This window comes from Erythranthe guttata, chromosome 12, assembly GCF_056151865.1.
Source record: "Erythranthe guttata isolate IM_541 chromosome 12, IM_541, whole genome shotgun sequence".
Lineage (NCBI taxonomy): Eukaryota > Viridiplantae > Streptophyta > Magnoliopsida > Lamiales > Phrymaceae > Erythranthe > Erythranthe guttata.
This window is the reverse complement of record NC_142544.1, coordinates 13917954-13934665: the sequence shown is the minus strand read 5'-3', so window position 1 is coordinate 13934665 and position 16712 is coordinate 13917954. Positions and strand designations below refer to the sequence as shown.

Sequence of the window (16712 nt, the reverse complement as noted above, 5' to 3'; positions counted from 1 at the left end):
GCAGAGGGGATGGGGAAGAATGGTTGCTGGCAATAGGGAAGATAGGATATTGGTGGGGTAAAATACACTTTGACCGTTAAAAGTAAGGGGCTGCTTGTAGTTTTTGATACTATAGGAGGTGAATACGACCTTTTCCATAGTACATAGCTGCAAAATGTATTTTACCTTAAAATCTACGAGCGATTGACATAATTCCAAAACATTTTTTTTTTCCGCAGTAAGCTCACCACTTACACACTTATTACTAATAAAGACAACTATAAAAAATGCTTCTAACGTAACCTGTTATAAAAATAATATTTGAAGTGGCAACATCTATTCATCACATGGTTAGGCATAAACACTTTTATTTTCAAGTAATAGTGTTGCCACTAAATTTATGTAATGACACAGTAAAGGGTGACGATAAAAAAAGATTAAATAACAACAAAACAAGTTATTAGTGAGAACAATATGTTGTTGTCACTTAATATTATTTAGTGACAATTTTGATATTATCACAATTAGATTATCACTAAAGATGCTTAATTTTATAATATAAAACCCTAATTTAATACCAATTATAGCATTCACAATTTTTCGGCCGTTGAATAGCATTTAACAGTTAACGTTGAATTTTTTTTATATTGATCACCGATCCGCACAATAAAACTAATTTAATTTTTGTTATATTACTATGTAGATCGATGAACAAAGCAAAGTAACATTAGAAAAAGGGGGGTTTTGTGATAAAGTCCCCAACCAAGCATGTTTATTATTCTAGGTTTAGGGGACATATCTCTTTCACCAATAAGTCCATCCCTTTAATATTTATTATAAATAAAGGAAATACTCATGTATATCCCAATATTACTGTTGGGTGCTAAATACCCACACGTAAGTGCACGTATCGCAAACAAGTAGTAAAGTAGACTCGTGAGAGTCGGATGTCGATCCCACAGGGAATACGCAAATTATTTAATCCTAAGTACCAAATTTTAACAATTACGATTTTTATCCAGCCTACGCAAGTTTGTCAATTTAATTAACTAAATAAAATAAACTAATTAAGAAAGAAATTAAACAAGAGAAAATATCAATATAAAACGGATCTAGGATTTTATCTTCCCTCTATGCGATAATTCTTCACCCAATTAATTCCCTATCATGCAAGTTATGATTCCCGATTATTAACCCAAGACACGAAATTACTCATAACCAGCTGTCGTTGTATTATAAGTCTATTATTCATAAAAGATTCACTATATGTCTATGCAAACCTAGTATAAATAAAGCATTAAATAACAAGTCTCGTAAACGGCTACCTAAGGTATTATCTATATGTCTACGATAATACATGCAATTGACACACTCATCCGGTGAAAACTACTCGAAGGCTCTTTCTATCCCTGTTCTAATTATTAAAACGATCTGTCAATCAATTCTAACAATAACCAATAGCAACATAAATTAGCTACGTTCATGCGCTAAATAAGATCAAAATAGAAGAAATAATCGAAGAATTAAACTTGCATAACAGTAGAAAAAGAGGTTCGAATTACCACATAGGGTTCAAATAAAATCCTAGATTAAAAACTTAGCTACTCGTAATTCTTATGATAAACAAAATAAAAATAAAAGAAATAAGAAAAACTATGCTTGAGTTTTCGTTGATCTTCGTTCTTCGTGTTTTGTGGTGTAAAATTTCGTGCTTATGGTGTAGAGACTTGTTGCTTTTATAGGCTTTTCTTGATAAGGAAGTAGTAGAAACCTAATAGGATTCAATTTCCGCCACTTTCCCCCATCAGGATTTGTTTGTCAATTTGCGCCATGTTGGAGTCCGAATTTTGGAATGTTGTGTAAATAAGAATTGTAGCCCTTGAAATTAGCTTTCCAATGCCGCCAAAATCACCTAATTCGGAGTTTTTATGAGAGAGATATGCTCGAAATCGTGGACACTGTCAAAGCTGTGGCGAGATTCCTTCTTCCAATTTGATTTGTTTCCTTATTTACAACTTTTTCCTTTCTTTTTGATCTTTTTTCCTTCATGGACACCTAATTCTCGTTTTTCACCTATAAAACACAAAATCAATCAATTAAAGCACAAATATAATTAAATCTAAACAAAAGATCCACGTAAAGTAAACGTATTGAGTGTAATATCTACACTCAACACACCCCCAAACTTGAACTTTTGCTTGTCCTCAAGCAAAATCTAATCGTAAGCAAAAAACTCAACTACCGTACTCATCACATAGATTAATGACCAACTTCACGTTTTCAGAACTTGTAATTATAATGAAAATTCTTAGGCATTCGCAAGCTCAAAATTCAAAAGCACTTAGTCACTTACCATAGCCAAAAAAACCACAAATCATGCAATTGCTTCTAGCATCCAATATTTGTAAATTAAAGATAGAAAAAATTTATGCTTACATGCATATGTTAGACTCCAAATACTCACCAAAATATTCTACTCTACTAATATCGAACATTAAGCTATGGGGATCATTGGGGCTTTTTGGCTTTCAATTGTTATGCTATTTGGTTCGAGGTAGGAAATATGGGTATATGCGGCTATTCTTCTTGAATTGAGGTGATTACGCCAAAATTTGAAAGATAGGCGTTTGAAACAATGAATTCACCTCTAAGGACTTTAATAAACTCGATTCTTAAGAGTTCAAAAGTCTCCACTTTTGCTCTTAAGACAATGGATCGAGCTTTCAAAACAATTCAACAACTAGTCCTTACAACCCTTCTAGTCTCTTCTTCTTCTTTTTTTTTTTTTTTTTTTTTTTTTTTTTTTTTTTATATATATATATAGACACATATATATTTTTCTTCTTCTTTCTTTTTTCTTTTTTTTTTTCGTGGAAGAAGAAGGACCTTATAAAAATTTTCAACCGAACTCCAAGGGGTAATTTTTCAAGAATATCCACTATTCCACCTTATACACATTGGCTAAAAGAAAGAACACCTTTTCTCCGAGGCTCAAATCAAGGTTCTAAAGATAATTTCGATAAAAAGGTCGGCTTGAAAGGCTCAAACGGTTCAAAGAAGGCCCAAATCATATCCCAAATTACTCACTACTCAATACTTCGTATCATAAATTTCCTAAGGTGAGTTTTAAAACCGAACATATCATGATCTAACACAAATTAATTCGAAATTTAAAATACAAAACATTCAACCAAAACAATGCACAAAGTGTGATTCTTAGCAATAATTCGTTTCTAAGTTCCGTTGAATCGAAAGCTAAACAAACATCTAATCCTTAGCACAACAAAACAAGCAATTTCATCATTAAACATTGATCATCTCTCATCATCATAACTCATCGATGCGTTCGACTCAAGCAATTTTTTTTTTTTTTAAGAAAACAATAAATAAACGAAAAAAATAAGAATCCTAAGGCATGCAAACTAAAAAATTAATGCACATAAAAACAAGTAATTTTCCACCCCCAAACTTAAAATTTACATTGTCCTCAATGCAATTAGAACAAAGTTCAAGGATAGAATACACCTGATTAGTCGAAAGGCTCCGGGATGCACTCTTTGATGTTCGTTTAATCCACATTTAACGTTCGATCCCTTAGTGTTTGATTTTCGACCTAAAAATTAAAACAAGATTAAATTATTAGTTTGCGCATGCTAAAATTCTAAGAAAAATAAAAATAAATAAAAATACGAAAATCGATAAATGCTTGGGTTGCCTCCCGAGAAGCGCTAAGTTTTAAGTCTTCAGCCAGACTTTGCTTCTTAAAACTGTTATGTCCAATCCAAAGCCTTGTAGATTGCGCCTCCATCCATGAGCTCTATCACTTCAATTGCAACCAAGGCATGGATAGCACTGCAATATATCAGGGTCCACCTTAGCTTGTAGTCTTTCTTGGTTGTAATCAATCGGTACGAAGCTAAGATGGGATATTCATCACCCGCTCCCTCAAATCGGTACACAAAAACCTCACGTCCGCGTATAACCTCCACTTCAAACACCTTCGTCTTCTCGTCAACCTCTATTGATGCCTTCAAATCTACATTTAGATCAACGACATGGTCCACAACTAGAATATCTTCAATCATTACATCCATCTCCTTCTTCTCTTGTTTTGAGGTATCTTCGTGGTTTAGCTCGATTGCCTTCTCAGATTCATCATGCTCAAGTGTCTTCGTAATTTCTATTTCTCTCACATCGACACTATTTTCCGGACATAGAAGATTTTTCTCACTGCAGGCTTCACCCGAATTTTCTTTGATATAACCATTGCCGATTTCGTCTGGAATATTTTCAAGAGATTCAGATTTTAATTTGAGCGTCATTTCTTCCAGTTGTATCTCCATGTTTCGAAATGATGATTGAGTGGACTTCATGAATTCGGCAATAAGGGATACCAAATCAAGTTGTTCATCAGTGGTCTGCTGCTGCATTGGATAATAATTTTGAAAATCATCGAATTGTGGCTCTCTATGTTGAAACTCGTTCAAATCTTGGTCTTGAAAGCTTTGCTCGTATGTGTTGGTGTAAGTGTTCCAATAACCTTCGTTGGTAATTTCGACAAAATTTGTCGCTTTTGGTGATCCCCAACATTGATCGGAATAATGATTTCCACCACATGCGGAACAAAACAGAGGCATATCACAGGTGTTTTGGAGGTATTCTTCAGATGGAAGCCATTCATATCCCGTTTGAGGTGCCCCAGCATTGTAACCAGACATGTAACAAAAAAAAAACAAAAAATCAAAATTAAAAATAAAAATTAAAATTAAATGGCTGAAGTAAGAAAAATTGCTCAAATTTGATATTAGAATAAATAAATAATTTAGCCGTATTCCCCGGCAACGGCGCCAAAAACTTGTTGGGTGCTAAATACCCACACGCAAGTGCACGTATCGCAAACAAGTAGTAAAGTAGACTCGTGAGAGTCGGATGTCGATCCCACAGGGAATACGCAAATTATTTAATCCTAAGTACCAAATTTTAACAATTACGATTTTTATCCAGCCTACGCAAGTTTGTCAATTTAATTAACTAAATAAAATAAACTAATTAAGAAAGAAATTAAACAAGAGAAAATATCAATATAAAACGGATCTAGGATTTTATCTTCCCTCTATGCGATAATTCTTCACCCAATTAATTCCCTATCATGCAAGTTATGATTCCCGATTATTAACCCAAGACACGAAATTACTCATAACCAGCTGTCGCTGTATTATAAGTCTATTATTCATAAAAGATTCACTATATGTCTATGCAAACCTAGTATAAATAAAGCATTAAATAACAAGTCTCGTAAACGGCTACCTAAGGTATTATCTATATGTCTACGATAATACATGCAATTGACACACTCATCCGGTGAAAACTACTCGAAGGCTCTTTCTATCCCTGTTCTAATTATTAACACGATCTGTCAATCAATTCTAACAATAACCAATAGCAACATAAATTAGCTACGTTCATGCGCTAAATAAGATCAAAATAGAAGAAATAATCGAAGAATTAAACTTGCATAACAGTAGAAAAAGAGGTTCGAATTACCACATAGGGTTCAAATAAAATCCTAGATTAAAAACTTAGCTACTCGTAATTCTTATGATAAACAAAATAAAAATAAAAGAAATAAGAAAAACTATGCTTGAGTCTTCGTTGATCTTCGTTCTTCGTGTTTTGTGGTGTAAAATTTCGTGCTTATGGTGTAGAGACTTGTTGCTTTTATAGGCTTTTCTTGATAAGGAAGTAGTAGAAACCTAATAGGATTCAATTTCCGCCACTTTCCCCCATCAGGATTTGTTTGTCGATTTGCGCAATGTTGGAGTCCGAATTTTGGAATGTTGTGTAAATAAGAATTGTAGCCCTTGAAATTAGCTTTCCAATGCCGCCAAAATCACCTAATTCGGAGTTTGTATGAGAGAGATATGCTCGAAATCGTGGACACTGTCAAAGCTGTGGCGAGATTCCTTCTTCCAATTTGATTTGTTTCCTTATTTACAACTTTTTCCTTTCTTTTTGATCTTTTTTCCTTCATGGACACCTAATTCTCGTTTTTCACCTATAAAACACAAAATCAATCAATTAAAGCACAAATATAATTAAATCTAAACAAAAGATCCACGTAAAGTAAACGTATTGAGTGTAATATCTACACTCAACAATTACCCTCAACCATTTATACCCAATTCTTAATTGTAACCCCAATTTAATCAATTTTGTCCACAAAAACACAATTTTGACCACAAAAATTCAATTTTGACTTTTTTTTGGAGCATATTTTAATATGCTCCAATTTCATCATTTAACTTAATTTAATCTCAATTTGACCCCAAATTTCACAAATTATTCAATTTTGACCCAAAACTTTTTTTTTTCTCAAACATTTTTTTTTCTCAAAATTGTTTTTTGCCGCCGGATTCCGGCGCTGACCGGTGGTTATTTTTTTTTTCTTTTTTCTTTTCTTTTCTTTCGAATTTTTTCGCCGGTTTCCGGCGTTGGCTATTTTTAGTGGTTTTTTTGGTTTTTTTTTTTTTTACGTCCGCCGCTAAACGTTGACCGTAATTGTGCTGTCACTGACAGTAAATTAACGTAATTATACTGTCAATGACAGTAAATTAACGTAATTGTACTGCCGTTGACAATACATTTATGTAATTGTGCTGCCGTTGACAGTAAATTAATGTAATATTATTATTATTAATTTTTTTTTGTTTTTTTTTGTTTTATTTGTTGACAAGTCAACGTAATTATATTACTGTCGTTGACAGTAAAATAACTGTAAACACAATAATATTACTGTCAACAACATCAATATTATTATTTTTTTGGGTTTTTTGTTTTGTTTAAGTTATTCACGGAGTAACGTAATAATATTACTGTCTATTATTGTAATATTACTGTAAACACAATAATATTATTGTGGTTGACGGTAATATTACTGTTGTTATAGTAATATTGCTGTCAACCACATCAATATTATTATTTTGTTTGGATTTTTTGTTTGTTTGTGTTATTCATGGAGTAACGTAATAATATTACTGTCGATTATTGTAATATTACTGTGGTTGACGGTAATATTATGTTGTTATAGTAATATTACTGTCACTCACAGTAATATTAATTCTTTTGGTTTTTTATAATTTTTACATTTGTTGAACGGTCAACATAGTAATATTACTCTATTACACAATAATAATGAGTTTTGTTGTGTTAATATTACTGTGCTAGAGTTTAATATAGCAATATTAATGTGTTAAACAGTAGTTTAGTTTAATTTTACTCTGTTTAACAGTAATATAGTTAATATTACCGTCAATCACAACAATATTGTTGTTTAAACGAAAAAAAAAGGTTACAGAAAGAAAGAAAAAAAAAAATCGAAAAAGTCAACGCCGGAAAATTATTGTTTCTTATGTTTATATTTTGTTTCGTGAAAATATATAAAAAAAAATTAAAATATCACACCCACAATAAAAGAAATTGATAACATACAAAAATTATCAAATGAAGTTTTAATTATACTCCATATTCTAATAACAATTGATTAACCCCCAAGGCCCACTAATGGGGTTGAGGCCCACTAGTCGCACTACATAACTCAAAGAACATCGGGCATTACAAAACAACACTGTACTCACACACACTAACACACTCGCGCTACAATTAGGGCTGGGTGGTGGGTTTTGCAATTCGATTTTCTCAACTCTAACATTCAGATTTTCAGGATTTTGTGGTGGCGTAATTGATTTCCACTACTAGGCAACAACACATCTTCAATGGCGTAATCGATTTCTGTTGTTTGTTAGGCAACAACACGTCGGCGACGGCGAACCATCGTCATAGTAAGATCTGCTATACTTTCTTATGTTTATTGGGTGATTCGTTTATAGGTAAACAATAAGTGTTACAAACAAAGAAACTAAATGAAAATAAACCAATCCCCCCCCCCCCCCCCCCCCCCCCCCCCCCGCTTTTTAATTTCCGATTGATGTTTGAACTAATGTTGTTTGTGGGATATTTTAGTTGGAGGCATCTACAAATGAGTAATTGAATTACAGGATACCAATGTGCAGTTTACCGTCAGAGATCTTTTGTCGTGTTTTCCACATTAAGCTACAGGTATAGCTTTTATTTTTTATACATTTCAGTTCATAGATAATATATTTTTTGATTGACAAAAGTCATTTAACTACTGGAAATTTAGGTATTCTATTGAGTAGTTGGGCGAAGCGGAAGTATTTTGAAACACGTGAATTAATTTCACAATGTGTTTTTAACTTTTCTTAAACTCTAAACTAAATCTTAGTTAGTGGGCTAAGTGGGGTTAAGTAGTGCTTAGTGGATTTAATTATGGAATTTATCTTAACTTCCAAACTAACCCACTAACCCATTATCTTGAGTGCTCTTGTGGTTGGTTTTCTTGCAGATCATGGGCTGAGAAGTGGAAGCTTGGCAAGTCTATAAATACCCAACTCAAGACTCAAGATTTGTACAGATTTTGAGGAAACAAAAAATAGAGCTGAAGTTTTAATCTCGAGAATTTTAGTGTGTTTTCTAGGATCTGTTGTATGTACTCTTTATGAGTACATTCTTTGAAATCTAGAATTTTTAATATTTTTCTTTTAGTATCTAGATTTGGTTGTAAGAGTGATCTTGAAAAAGATTCATTCATAAGGAAGAAGTTTTCGCACTCTTCTGTTTGTATTCTTAGAATACTGTTTTTAATATATTTTTCCGTCCTGTAAAGGGCAAGTTCACAAGTCTTTACTTGTGAACATTTTTAATTCTGAGCATTGTCTTTTAATCTTTATATTTCCGCTGCATGTTGTCTCAATTGTCATAACATTTTAGATAACATCTCTGTATAATACGAATTCGGGACCATAAATTCTTTCAATTGGCATCAAGAGCCAACACTTGACGTATACTAAGTGTTTGTTCCTATTTTCTTTACAGAAACGAATTCGTGATGGATACTCAGATGACTGCTTCTATGCGACCTCCTGTACTTGATGGCACGAACTACACCTACTGGAAAGGCAAGATGAGGGCGTACATCAAAGCCATTGATGAGAGAGCATGGAGATCTATTCTCACTGGATGGAAGCCACCAACTATCACAGATGTGGACGGAGATGTTTTTCCAACTCCAGAATTACGGTGGACACCAGACGATCTATCAAATGCTAACCAAAACTCAAAGGCGTTAAATGCAATTTTTAATTCAGTAGATTTAACAATGTTTAAATTAATCTCTGTATGCACTTCTGCAAAGGATGCTTGGGAAATTCTTCAGCTACATTGTGAGGGATCAGATAGTGTCAAAAGAACCAAGCTCAGATTACTCTCTTCCAAATTTGAGAGACTGAGAATGGAGGAAACTGAAACAATTTCTCAGTACAATGAGAAGTTGATTGATTTGGCTAATGAATTTCAATCCTTAGGTGGTCCATTGAGCAACGAGACACTAGTGAATAAGGTATTGAGAACTCTTCCAGAAAGGTTCAACATGACAGTTACTGCTATTGAGGAGGCTAAAGATACATCATCTCTACGGCTGGACGAGTTAATTGGTAGTCTCAAGTCCAGAGAGATGAACTTCGAAGATCAAAGAAAGGAGAAAGGAAAGGCTATCTCAAATGCACTCCAGGCAGAATTAGAAAAGGAAGATGTTGCTTCGGAATATGATGATGATGCAGAAGAATGCCTCAACAATGTGGAATTTCAGATTCAGAAATTCAATAGGGCGTACAGACGAAGTGGAATCAAGCCCAGACAGTTATTTCCAGAAGGGTCTCCACAAAATCGACAAACTCAGCCCCGGAACAGATCGATTCCACAGAGAACACTTTCTCAAACACCTTCTCAAAACAATTTAAAAAATTCTTCTTTTATTCGTTCAAATTCTGAACCACCTAACTTAGATCATATTAAATGCAGGGCCTGTTCAGGATTTGGACATTATGCTAATGAATGTGCAAATACCTTGAGAAGGAGAGGAATGAGTTTGATTTGTGCTGTCAGTGATGAGGAGGAAGAACAACCTGAACAGACAGAGGAACATCAATCCTCTAAACAAGCTCTTTCTGTCAGATATCTCACTGAAAGTCTCTCTGAAACAGAATCCCAAGGAGTCTCTCTGGATGCTGCAACACCTTCTGAAACACTTTCAGTTTGTGAGTTAAATACTGATCATTATACATGTTTAAACTCTATTTCTGTGAATGCAGCAGAATCCAGTAATGAAGCAGTTAGTGATGATGAAGAAATGTGTAAGAAGCTGATCAGAAACTTGGAGAAGAAGACTCAAGCTCTAGATGCAGCCAACAAGGAAAATTCCTCCCTCAAAGAAACAATCACACATTTGGAGGTTGGAATCACCAAGAAGGATCTTGAACTGGCAAAAGTGAAAGAAGAACTCAAAAAGGCAACTCTAGCAATCAAGAGGATGAACACTGGCACAACTAAACTCGAAGAGATTGTGTCAATGGAAAAGCACTACAAACATGAAGGGCTAGGGTTCAAAAAACAAATGAAGCCAGTTAAGAAGAAAGAAATTGTCTTTGTAAAAGAAAAGGGTGCAAACAGAAAGGATTGCAGGAAGTCCACAGTCACCACTCCAGATTCCAGAATAAGAGGTTATATTTGTCATTATTGTTTCTCACCAGGACACATTCGTCCATTTTGTGAAAAACTCAGCAGTGACAAAATGTTGTATAAAATAATCCACAACACCTCAAGGAACACCTCAAAGAAAAAGGTAGAATCTACCAAAAGGGAGTGTAAAATATGGACTCCCAAAGGTAAACTTTTGTGCAAAGCAGTATACACCTCCTTAAATGCTAACATTTCAGGTTCATGGTACTTTGATAGTGGATGCTCTAGGCACATGACAGGAACAAAGGAATTTCTATCAAACTACCACACACTTAATGGAGGACGTGTAACCTATGGAGGAGGAGCTAAAGGCAAAGTGGTTGGACGTGGAACACTCAGTATTAAGGGACTCCCAAAACTTTCAAATGTCCTGTATGTTGAAGGATTGGGGTCAAACCTTATCAGTATCAGTCAATTGTGTGATGATGATCTACGTGTAGAGTTTGACAAATACTGTTGCTCTGTGTTTGATAACCGAAATCACTGTGTATTGACAGGTTCCAGATCAATGGATAATTGCTATCAAACTGGTGACACCATATCTTGCAAGAGCTCAAGAGTAAGTGAAGTAGAGCTATGGCACCAGAAGCTAGGACACACAAACTTCAAAAATCTGAAGCTGCTCAACAAATACAATGCCATAAGAGGAGTACCAGATCTCAAGATCAAGGATATTCCTATATGTGGAATATGCCAGAAGGGAAAGCAAACCAGAGTACCACACAAAGTGTTACAACACGTTGGTACCACTATGTGTTTTGAACTTGTACATATGGACCTTATGGGTCCTATAGAGGTAGAAAGTCTAGGTGGTAAAAAATATGTCTTTGTATGTGTTGATGATTTTTCAAGGTATACTTGGGTGTATTCTTTAAGAGAAAAATCAGACACTTTTGAAGTGTTCAGAAATCTGTACAGGTTTGTGAAAACTCAATTTCTAGTTTCTGTTCGTAGAATTAGATCTGATCATGGAAAAGAATTTGAGAATGCTTTATTTCTTGCATTTTGTAATAAAAAGGGTATAAAGCATGAATTTTCTGCTCCAAAAACTCCTCAGCAAAATGGCATTGCTGAAAGAAAAAACCGAACCATCCAAGAAATGGCTAGGGTGATGATGAGTGCAAAAAATCTATCTAAAAGGTTTTGGGCTGAGGCTGTCAACACAGCTTGTCACATCTCAAATCGTGTGTATCTAAGATTAGGATCTATGATGACTTCATATGAAATTCTTTATGGTAAGAAACCTAATCTAGAATACATGCATGTGTTTGGATGTGTCTGCTATGTTCTAAATGATAGAGATCACTTAGCTAAATTTGATTCAAAAAGTGATTTGAGTTTGTTTATGGGATACTCTAACAACAGTCATGCTTATAGAGTATATAATCTAAGAACTCGAACCATTATTGAATCTGTAAATGTGGTATTTGACGATTTTGTTGATCTTCGCAGTAAAACAGCTGAAGATGAAGTTGATGATTTAATTGCTGAAAGAGAAACAACCGAAGATGTCATTTCTACCACAGATGATCCAGATACAGACAATCCAGGTCCGAGAGAAGAAGGTGCTGAGCCAAATGTTACCACATCGGACTCAGCACACCATCCAGAAACTGAATTGCAGCCAACCCTTGATGTCTGCAGAAAGGAACCCTCAAGTAGAATTCAGAAAAATCACCCATCTACTCAAGTAGTGGGAGATATCTTTGATGGAATGAGGACCAGAAGAAAAGAGAGAGTAAACTACAGAGATATGGTAAGATTTGCAAATTTATCTTCTGAATGTGCACTAACTGGAACCACTTGTTTTGTGTCCTCAGTAGAACCAAGAAATATTGCAGAAGCTCTGAAGGATGAATTCTGGGTAAATGCAATGCATGAAGAGTTGAATCAGTTCGTCAGAAATGATGTTTGGTACTTAGTTCCCAGACCAAATCATGTAAATGTGATAGGAACTAAGTGGATCTTCAAAAACAAAACTGATGAAAAAGGTACAGCGGTTAGAAATAAGGCTAGGTTAGTAGCACAAGGTTATACCCAAATTGAGGGTATAGACTTTGATGAGACTTTTGCTCCAGTAGCTAGAATTGAATCTATTAGATTACTTCTTGCTATAGCCTGCTTTCTTAAAATCAAACTGTATCAGATGGATATCAAAAGTGCATTTCTGAATGGGGTTCTGAATGAGGAAGCATATGTAGAACAACCCAAGGGTTTTGAAGATTCTGCCAAGCCTAATCATGTTTTCAAGCTTAAGAAGGCACTGTATGGTCTTAAACAAGCTCCTAGAGCTTGGTATCAAAGACTCACTGACTTCTTACTTGACATACAATTCAATAGAGGAGAGGCAGATAGAACTCTATTTATTAAAAGAACAAATAATCATATCATTATTGTTCAGATATATGTTGATGATATTGTTTTTGGCTCTACGTGTGCTAACCTTTTGCAGTCTTTTGTAGATTCTATGTCTCACACTTTTGAAATGATTATGGTAGGGGAGTTGAATTACTTCTTAGGACTCCAAATCAAACAGACAGGTGAAGGAATGTTTGTGAATCAAAAGAAGTATGCTCTCAATCTGGTCAAAAGGTTTGAGTTGGAATCAGCCAAGCACATGAAAACTCCAATGGGTTCCAGCCAAAAACTGTCTAAGGATGATGTTGCAGAAGATGTCGACAGCACTCTCTACAGAAGCATGATTGGAAGCCTTCTGTATCTAACAGCAAGCAGGCCTGACATTATGTTTAGTGTTTGTGTGTGTGCCAGATATCAAGCTAATCCCAAGGTCACTCATCTTAAAGCTGTGAAGAGGATTATTAGGTATGTTGCAGGTACAGTAGACTTAGGGATTCAGTTTTTCAAAGACACAAATACAAACTTGATAGGCTTTAGTGATTCTGATTGGGCTGGGGATATTAGTGACAGAAAAAGCACTTCAGGTGCATGTTTCTTTTTGGGGAATAATCTAGTTTCTTGGTTTAGTAGAAAGCAAAACTGTGTATCTCTTTCAACAGCTGAATCAGAATATGTAGCTGCTGGAGGGTGTTGTGGTCAACTTATTTGGATGAAACAAATGTTGGGGGATTATGGGTTAACCAGTGATACCCTGACCATATATTGTGATAATTCAAGTGCTATTGACATTTCAAAAAATCCTGTTCAACACTCACGAACTAAACACATAGATATTAAACATCATTTTATTCGTGATATAGTTGAGAAAAATATTGTGTGCTTAAAGTACATTCCTACAGAAGATCAGCTGGCTGACATCTTTACAAAGACATTAGATTATGAGAGGTTTTCAAAACTCAGAAAATCTCTCGGGATGTGTACTCAATAAACATGTCCTGAAACGTGTTGCAGCACCTCATCAAATATCTTAAGCTGCAACACATTTACTGAAGCATTAGCTTCATTAAAAAATGACTTCACTGTGGTGTATTATTTTCTAAATCAGTAACTGGAAGTCTTTCACCTTGAAACGTGATCATGCTTCATGTAAACATTTAGCCAATAATTACACTCACATAAGTCAAACTCCTCTATTTTGATAGTCATATCTTAGTAACTGAGGAACCTTCAAACTGAACACTTGATCATGTTCCATGTGAATTGTTTGACTTGAAAATAAGAGTTTATATATATATTAATATATTATAAAAAAAAATAAAAAAATAAAAAAAAAAAAATATATATATATATATATATATATATATATATATATATATATATATATATATATATATATATATATATATATATATAAAGAAATATAATAAATATATGTATAATTGTATCTATGCCAGTCAGCTATTTTTTTTCTCACTATTAATCATTAATAAATGTGTTTTTTCTATTTTTGTGAATATTTCATGAGTGCTACGGTTTTATTTTTTTTGAATTATCCCTATTTATATGGGTCATGGGTACATGGGTTAATCTCTTATTTTTCCACTAAGTCCACTCCTTATTGTGCCATGTGTCACGGTTTTTCTTTAAACTGCCAAGGAAATATTATTCTCCTTAATCACACTCTCCCCAAGAAAAACGCACACCACTTCTTCACCTTCTCCACTTCAATTTTTCTTTCTTTCTTCAAACAAAATTAGGGCTTATAAATTTCGTGCTTATTCTCTCAAAAATTCACACTCAAAAATCATAAGCACAAAGAAACTATTCTCCTTCATCTACTGTATCATGGCATCCCCACCTAGAAATCCTCCTCCAGCCGCCGATGGTGATGTTCACAACGATGCTGCAGCACCTGTACCAGCAGACCCAAATCTGGCCATCATCGTTCATCCAATCAACTTTGAAGCTGTACCAATCAGCTACATTGAGCCCGGAGATGAGCTGAACCCGATTGACCCAGACAATTTTGATTTTGTGGGTCCATCTTCCACCGCCGGAAGGTTTCCAACCCGCCGGTCCAAGCGCACAAACCTTTTCCCAGATCTGAATACTGCGGTGCCACAACGCCGGAGAGGAGAAAACTCTCCCCGGAGAGGAAGCAGAGGTGGAAGAAGAGGAGGCAGAGGTGGTCGCACTCCAGTTCAGTCAAATCCACGAAGAGGTCTTCATCTGGTAGATGAAGAAACTGATGATGAAGCAGGGGATCCTACCTTTGCTGCACCACAGGCTCAAGCCTTGTCCTCCAGCTCCTCCGAGTCATCATCCAACAACTCACCTTCCCCAGCATCAACTCAGGGGGAGACATCACAGCCCAGCATGGCAACAGCAGCCTCTCCACATTCTGTTCCTGAAGATGTTGCTACACCTATTTCTGAAGGTGTTGCTGCACCTGTTCCAGAAGATGCTGCTGCACCCACTGCTTCAACAAATGTTCCTCAGAATGCTGCTGAGGGTGCTGCTCCCTATCAGGATGAAGAAATGCCTGATTATTCTGGGATGTCTTCTGCAGAGCATGTTGACATTCCCACAGTTGATGCTCAGGAGTTCACCACTACTGAAGAAACTCCATCAGTACCTCTTGCTGACCCTCTGGAAACCTTGGCAGAAGCAGCAGTTCAAGCAGATACATCTCCTCCTCAAGCTGAAGAACCAGAGAAAAGTGCTGATAGCTGGGAGGTTCCTCTAGCTGCTTTTCGTAAGAATTTACCTTCCTCTGATTCTGACAGTGAATCATCTGAAGACTCTTCTCAGCAGGAAGAAGGTGTTGCCCCACCTGCTGCATCACCTGAACCAGCATATGTCTCTGATGAGCTTGAAGATTCAGAAGATGATGATTCTTCAGAAGAAGAAGAACCAGACTTGGATGGGAAGAATTTGTCAACCCCTTTTGAGGTAACCAATGCCTTCAGTCCAAATTTTTATTTTGAATCTGATTCACTGTTGAGTCCTCAAGTCATGAATTGTCAATTCATTGAGGAAAAGAAAATTTCTAAGGAAGAATTTGATAGGCATAGGATAACTGCTTTTCTTCATCAAAGAAAAATCCTTAACCTAGTTGAGACTGCCTGCTCTTATGATCCCATGGTTGTGAAGGAATTTTATGCCAATTTGCAAACTTCTTTTTTAAAGAAAAATTCTTCAAACTTTGGCAAAGTTTTTGTGCGCAATTCCATTTTTTCTTTTTCACCCAAAATTATCAACTCTCATTTACAAACTCCTACTGTGATTGATGAGGATAATTATGGTGATTTTACTGAAATTTGCAAAGTTATTTCTGGAAATCGTTTAAAAAGTTGGCCTGCACACCCAAGAAAATTCCAAGTGTCTCAACTTACTGCTTTTTACTCTGTCCTGTTTAGACTCACAGTGACTAATTGGATTCCATCCAAAAATGTCTCTGTGGTAACTAAGCCTCATGCTGTACTCATGTACAAATTGGGGATGGGTTTACCAGTGGATTTTGGCAAACTGTTCTTTGATACTATTGGTCATCTTGCCCAGAAAATTTCACCCTCCACTCACCTCCCCTATCCCTCTCTCATCTATTCCATCTTACTCTCTCAAAACTTGGGCCAAGATGACTCAGAATATCTTCACACTCCACAAGGCATGATCACTGTTTCTCAAAATTTTCTAAGAGCTCCTCATGTCCAAGATCTTCC

General features: G+C 35.4%; 1 protein-coding gene and 1 long non-coding RNA gene across 2 annotated transcripts in view; one reads left to right on the top strand and one right to left on the bottom strand.

The window, feature by feature from the left end:
- LOC148766533 (uncharacterized) overlaps positions 1-16712 on the bottom strand; it is a 53311-nt gene that overhangs the window by 20348 nt on the left and 16251 nt on the right. The window lies entirely within an intron of this gene.
- On the top strand, positions 8964-12819 carry LOC148766534 (uncharacterized). The gene is made up of 5 exons (XM_088826709.1): positions 8964-9616; positions 9899-10147; positions 11130-11191; positions 12085-12290; positions 12779-12819. The coding sequence occupies exons 1-5, from the start codon at positions 8969-8971 to the stop codon at positions 12817-12819; spliced, it is 1206 nt and encodes a 401-aa protein (XP_088682835.1). The 5' UTR covers positions 8964-8968.